This window comes from Colius striatus, chromosome Z (genome assembly GCF_028858725.1).
Source record: "Colius striatus isolate bColStr4 chromosome Z, bColStr4.1.hap1, whole genome shotgun sequence".
Taxonomy (NCBI): Eukaryota; Metazoa; Chordata; class Aves; order Coliiformes; family Coliidae; genus Colius; species Colius striatus.
Genome location: NC_084790.1, coordinates 75,929,156 through 75,936,117, shown reverse-complemented (window position 1 = coordinate 75,936,117; position 6,962 = coordinate 75,929,156). Strand labels below are relative to the sequence as shown.

The 6,962-nt window shown below is 56.6% G+C and overlaps 1 protein-coding gene across 1 annotated transcript; it reads right to left on the bottom strand.

Annotated features, from left to right (window-relative positions):
- Nucleotides 1-280: 280 nt before the first annotated feature.
- LOC133628948 (uncharacterized) lies at nt 281-6,959 on the bottom strand. The gene is made up of 8 exons (XM_062019257.1): nt 6,905-6,959; nt 3,258-3,450; nt 2,840-2,951; nt 2,459-2,705; nt 2,213-2,252; nt 1,545-1,650; nt 1,419-1,465; nt 281-844 (listed from the first exon to the last, which is right to left on the bottom strand). The coding sequence occupies exons 2-7, from the start codon at nt 3,403-3,405 to the stop codon at nt 1,423-1,425; spliced, it is 696 nt and encodes a 231-aa protein (XP_061875241.1). The 5' UTR covers nt 3,406-3,450; nt 6,905-6,959; the 3' UTR covers nt 281-844; nt 1,419-1,422.
- Between the last annotated feature and the right edge of the window lie 3 nt (nt 6,960-6,962).

The following is a 6,962-nucleotide window of genomic DNA, read 5'->3' as shown; positions in this document are numbered from 1 at the left end:
GGGGCTGCAAAGGAGCTGAGAGCCCTTAGCTCTGGCCATGACATGAGCAGAGTGCTCTCCTGCCCAAGATGTGCATTGAGGGACATCAACCTTCACTGATTCCCACCATACCCACACAAGGGCTGCTCTGGGGTCGGAAAGGCTGTCAGGCACGACTTGGAGACATGGGCTAACAACAGCCCTGTTTATGGCCTCATCTCAATAAGGTGCAATTAGATCCCTGCAGATGGATATGACACCATAAGGGCAATGAGGGGACCAGGCAGGAGCTCTTGGGGCAGGCAGCCTCCTCCAAAACACAAGCCTTTATTGGTTGTCCAGACAGAGCAGGCAGAGGCACGAAGGCAACCCAGTCAGGCCAAGCTCCAGCTGAGCCCTGGCTGAATATCAGCAGACAGAGCAGGGAGAGGGATTGGGAACCCAGGACACAGGAGCTGTATGGACCATCCCTCAGTCTGAGCCTGGTGTGAGTTGGCAGCTATGAAATCTGACATACAGTTACTGCTTCCAGGAAAGCAAAAATGAAAGCAAAGCTTAAAAAGGATCTATAGAAAGTCATATTCAAAGCCCTTAAAACAGTAGCAAGTGAAAACTGGAGAGTGAAAGAGGTGAGGAAAGAAAAACCCAATAGTCCTCCTTGGCCTCCTGTTTTCCTTCTGCTCTGATGGATTGGATGGGACTCTCCATGCTGGTCACAGTCACAGGAGAGCCAAGAGGTCCAGCAGCCATCAACACTGAGCTGGGGTTATCCTTCCCCATCTTCTCCACTTCCTCAATGCCCTGAACATCTCCTCTGGTTCTGGACAGGAGCCGGAGTAACTGATCTCCACCTGGCCACCTTTACCTGTGGAGTCCAAGGGCACCCAGGGCAGAGGGTGCTGCGTGAGGAGTTTATACCACCACAGCTGCCTGCACACATGAGTGTCTGAGACACACTGGAGCACAGGGCAATGTCTGCTGTAGCCTAAACTCTTCATGCCAGCTGTGCCAACCACAGGTCCCTGGAGGTGCTCACCATTGCCCATGCAAAAGCAGCAGCCCTTCAGGATGACCCTAGTGAAACCCCTCCTAGCAGATGTCTATCCTGGAGAGGATGACACAGCCACAGGTCCCTCAAAGGGCTGAGACATGAGCCACTCTTCAGGATGTCCATCTTTGCTCCTCCCTGCCCTCTTCCAGGCTGAGAGCACTACCTGGAGACACACTCTGCTGACACGTGGGGCTTAGCAGGCAGAGCCATCCTGACCATTTCTAGTTGCACAGGGCTGGGCAAATGGGGAGAAATGTCATGGAAAACGATGAGCAGATGTTTCTCCTCAGGGTCAGGCTCTCCTGGGAAATCTCTGCTCTCTTCCCATCTGTCAGTCAGCCCTACAGCCCTTCCTGTGATGGTGGATGAGAGAACTTCATTTTCCTACCTTTTTAATTCTCCTCTTTAGCTTTGATGGGTGAAGAATTCCTTTTCCTGGAAAGGCAAAGGTGACTGCTGAGTAAGAGACCAGCATTGCCCACAGCCCTGCTGAACCTGTCCCCTTCCCACTCACCTGGAAAGCATGAAACACAGGATCCCTGCAGACACCAGGAGGAGTGCCAACAGCACAACCACCCCAATCACAGTCCCATGCCATGAACCAGGAGACAACCCTGCAACTAACACACAGACAGCAGTGGGTGCCACAGTCTGGGGTATGATCTGTCAATGGCCCCCAACGATGGCAATTGGTATGTGTAAGGCCATAGATGTGAGTCTTCTTCTGGGACAGGAGGTCACCTGATGTATAGGAAACAAAAGGTTTCCTTTGATCCCAGTGGGTCCTCAACGCTTGCTTGGCATGATACTCTCCAGCATGGGCCCTGTCTCCCTGGCTGCCTCTGTCACAGCCAGAGCCTGGTGAGGGATTGGCTTTTCTGGGTCGGCACACATGAAAGGAGAGCACAAGGACCAAGATGCTATAGGTGATGAATGCAGGGATGGTGCACAACAACTGTCTGCCATCAGTGCCACACCTGCATAAGTGGCCCAAGGTTGCCCAAAGCCCATCTGCTATAGAAAGCCTCAAGATCCAGAGAATTTCCAACAACGAGGGGAAACAGGACAACCAGACCCCGTGGCTCTGGTGCTTGGCAGCTCCTCTCCCCAGGAAGCAGCCAGGCTGGCAAGAGGCAACGGGCGGCACAGACCCTGAGGCTCAGGAAGCATGAGCCCACTTACCAACAGAGACGCTGTAGCAGACACAGGTGAACTTCTCTGCCTGTTGGAGAGACGGGAGGGAGAGCTCAGGCCACTGCAGCCCCCCAGCTGCCCCGGGGGCAAAGGCCTCCCACCCACGGGCACTGAACGCCCCGGCTGTGGCCCAGGAGCCCGGGGCTCTCAGCGCAGGGGCCGTGCGGCTGCGCACAGCCGGCAGCATCGGGAGGCCCAGATGGGCCCAGGGAGCAGGAGCCCCGCGACAGGTACCTGCTGTGAGCGGCAGGCGCGGCGGAGAAGGGCCGTGTAGTGCCGTCCTGGCTGCAGGGCTGCGTTGCGGTAGCCCTGCCCGTGGGCCCCATCACCCAGCACAAAGTCCATGGGGGCCGAGAGGTTGAGCACGGCGGCCACGTAGGTGTCGGGCGGCTGGCTGGCGTTGAAGGGCTGCGGCTGCCCCGAGCAGACGCCTTCCAGCACCGTGCCGTTATGTGCGGCGACCACGATGAGCTGGTGCTGCCTGCAAGGACAATGTGGAGTGGGATGGGCAGATGGGGCCAGCGGGAGCAGGGTGACGGTGGCTGCGGGCAAGTGCTGCCAGCATGGAACCCATCTCGGGGCTGAGGGGAGCGGAGCTGCCGGGGCCTCGCTCACCTGTCCTCCTCGGGGAGCACAGCAATGGGGCGGAGCGGGAGCACGGCCGTCCCTCGCGATGGGGAGACGTCTCGCACGCTGGTGCAGCTGATGTCAAGAGGCTGTGCAGTGTCTGGAGGGGAACAGCTGGGGATGAGCACTAGCAGGCAGCAGGGCAGGGGCTGTGAGAGGAGCAGGGGCAGCCTTGGGCAGTGCAGGCTGCAGAGCACAGCTGCTCTGTGCCCAGAAGGCTGGGGACACACAGCTGCCTCAGCTGGGGCACACATTGGGGCCACTCAGCAGGGACCAGGACACACACCATGGCCATGTGGCAACCCCACAGGGATCAGGACACACACCATGGCCATGTGGCAACCGCACAGGGACCAGGACACACAGCATGGGCACCTCGCAGCAACTGGGGCACAGGGAGTGTTACCTGAGCTGCTGGGTGCAAACTCCCACCGCGATGCAGCCCCCGCTCCAGCAGCCGTGAGCCCTCGCAGTGTCACCACGAAGCTGCTCCTGGGCCAGTGCTCAGGCAGCAGGTGCTCAGTGACGGAGCCGCTCAGCTGCAGCCGCTCCATCTCCAGGTACCCACCGTCCCGTGTGCTCCAGGCTGTGATGTTCAGCTAGGGAACAGTGGACAGAGCTGGAGCACAGCAGCTTCCACCTGCCCTCAGGAACTTGTCCCTTGCACAGAGAGACAGACAGAGACAGAGACAGAGACAGAGACAGAGACAGAGACAGAGACAGAGACAGAGACAGAGACAGAGACAGAGACAGAGACAAGCCCCGCTGCAGCCTGCCCTGCCTGTGCCTGCTCCAGCTGTGGAAGCTCCCAGGGAGGAACCTGCAGGAACCTCAGGCCCATGCTGGAACCTCAAAGCAGACAAGGATGAGTTTGGAACCCACGCTCAGGATATGAGCACAGCCACCTATGCAAGCAAAGGGCTGAGCTTCTTTGAAGAGCTGAGAGCAAGAGGGAGGCTGTTGTTTAGGTGTTTCTATGTGTAAGGAGCCCAGGCCAGTATGGCATTGCACCACTGTGGGTACCGTGGTGACATCCCCCACAGAGGAGCCCTAGACTTCTCTTTTCTCCCATGCAAGGCTGGACTCTGAAGCCTTTGTCTGCATGAAAAGGGGAAGACAGAGCTCCCACGAAAGATACAGATGGGAGTTCCCCATTTTCCAGTTCATGAGATTCCAGGCCATCCTCACTTCTCTCACAGTCTATGAAAACAGCCACCTGGAAATATGCAATAAGGGAGGTAACTGAGAGCTGAAAACAGGATTCTTTTCACAAAGACAGGTGCCTGAGCAGGGAGTGAGCTGTGGAACAGATCCACAGTGCCACTGGGGCCGCTGTTTGCTGGTTTCTCCAAAGAGCTTCAAGGGGCACAAAGAACAAGTATATCTGGTCCCTGTCACGCCACAGAGAGGCCTGTCCTCAGAGAAGACAGACTACACAGTGGTAATGGTCTCCTCTCCCCTCAGTGCTAGAAAGCAGGCCTGCACTGTGGGAAGAGACACAAAACCAGTCAGAGGACGTGCTGCCAGCCACACAGTGAGGGAAACTCAAAGGAACTGTGCAAGTCTCCCAGAAGAAAAGCAGTTTTCAGTGCATGATTCAAACCACAAGCTTCACTGTGGCAGGAACCAGAAAAAAATCGTGCAAGAGGCACAGGAAATCCTGGGAGGCCACCCCAGCACACACATCACCGTGTCCTGCACGTTGAGCTGCAGACTCTGCCAAAGCCCAGGGTAAGCAGACCAGGGGAGGAAGCCCAGAGGGCACAGAGCACCCACCACCTATTCAGTCAACTCCACACAACAGGGAATGTTGAGAGAGAGACAGAAAATGTTCATGATCATCACAGCCACGTATTCACCCAGACTGGCTGCGAACTGTGGGTCATCTCACTTTCCCTTCCCCACTCTCCCCAGGCTGCCTGCAGGGAGCTCCAGGCAGAGAGCTGCCTGGCAAGGGGAGGGCCACCGTGGTCCCCTGGTACCTGGTATCCGATGATGTCCCCATTGCAGGAGGACAGCGCCTTCCACCTGAGGGACCCCGTGCTGGGATCCAGCCACAGCTGCTCTGGTTTGTCTGGCACTGGAAGCACAGGAGGACAGGGTCCTGTATGAGGCTGCTGAGGGGCTGCTGAGCCCAGCACAGGCTGCAGGCAGCTCCTGGCACAGGGCACAGGCCTCAGAGGGACTCCCCAGGGCCTCACAGGCTCTAATCAGCCCTGATGCCAGGACCATCACTGCAGGAATGGATGATCAGGCTGAGTTGCTAGGGAAAGGGGACATTTATCCACCTCTCCTACCTGTGACAGCCCAGGACTGTCCCTTCTCTCCTACAGCCACCCACACACACCTGTTTCCTCTGTCCTGACTGGCCATGTGAAAAGGATCGTGCTGGGAGGCAGGAAGATGTTGACACTGTAGACAGTGAAGGGCTGCAGAGAGGAACAGGTGAATGTTCCCCCCTGGCCATGTAACATCTCCTCTCCCTCCACCTCCTCAGCCTCACAAGGAGGAGATGAAGTCCCTGCCAGACGGCACGTGGCCAGCATGTGCTGGCAGGCATCAGGGAGCCTGCAGGTCCAGTTCAGTTTGATGCTGGTGCTGGAAGTCTCCAACGACTCAGGGACAACCTGGAGGACCTCTGTGAAGGAAACATTGCAAGAGGGTCAATCCTTTCCCTTTGGCTCCCAGCCTTGCATGGGTGCTGCAGTCAGACAGCCCTGCACTGCTGCCAGACAGAGGGAGGGAAGCTGAGAGGCTGGAACTGGTGCCTTCAGTGCTCTTGGAGGGGATCATGAGGACTCTGGACAGGGATGAATGTCAGACAATATGTGGACTACTGTTGCTCAAGGCAACTTTCCCCACGGAGGGAAAGCTGAGGTGTCTGTAGCTCCCAGCATCTCTGCAGTCCAATAGATGCAGCTCTTAGGAAGACCTTTGCTGCTCTGCCTAGACCTCAGGAGAAAGTTTTGTGTTCCCTGACATGGTAGTGACACAGAGCTCTGGGACACCAGACAGAGTAACTCTCCTACAGCACATCGCCAGGAGGGAGTTGGGGGGGAAAAGAACCACACGTTGCTTCATAGAATCATAGAATCATTATGGTTGGAAAAGGCCATTAAGATCGAGTCCAACTGCTGACCTCCCACTGCCAGGCTCATCACTAAACTAAGTTTTATCCCTCATCACCTCAGCTGTGCCAGGAAAGGCAAAGAGGAGCAGGAACTCGAGGTCCTGAGGCACCCATGTGGAGCTTATACTATGCATAAAGCCTGCACAGCAACTGATGAACTGGTGTTTGACCCTGATGACTGTGTGGAAGGACCATAGGAACTTGTCACATCAAGCCAGCAAGGCAGCCAAGGTGACCAGGCAGGAGACTCTTAAAGCTTCGGCCATGCATGGGACTGTCACAGGAGAAGCAACCCCTTCCCTCCCCCACAGACTCCTCCAAGCTACTCATTCGCAGATGCCCTCTTGCTGTTGCCCAGGTCTCAGGGCACTGGGGAGTAGCAGAGGACGGCTGTTTTCAAAACTTCAGCAACTTCTCAGTGTGTTCCAAAATCAGGCCATCACTGCCCTGCTCTCCTTTGGAGGGGATCTCAGTGTCCCTAGCTGTGAGAGGGTGGTGGCAAGCCTAGGACAGAGCCTAGAGGAGACTAGCCTTCAGCAAGCAAGCTGGGGATCTCTCAGCTATATGATCTGAGGGGATACAGGCAGCTGAGCCCTCTGATTCCCTTGCCCTGACTGTGATGCCATGTGACCACAAGCCTCACCAAATATAGCTCTCCCATGCTTCTCTCCTTTGTGCAAACACTCTTGCCAGAAGCCCTCAGGGAGACCCTTATCCCCCATACCTCCAGCAAGAACCTCCCACCCACTGGAGAATCGCAGATTGGACTCAGGGCAGGCTCAGAGGCTGCCCTGATGCTGTCTTCTGCAGCATGTGCCATTTCCACAGGCAGGAATAGTCTGTGAGGCCTGAAACCTCCTGCCTTCCCCTGCTCAGGAAGGGCAAAATGGGGCAGCCAGGAGAGCTCTTGCTGCCTTTCTTACCGATGCACTCCACACTGGCCCGAATGCGGATCCAAAAACCTCTGCTGTCTCTTCCAAG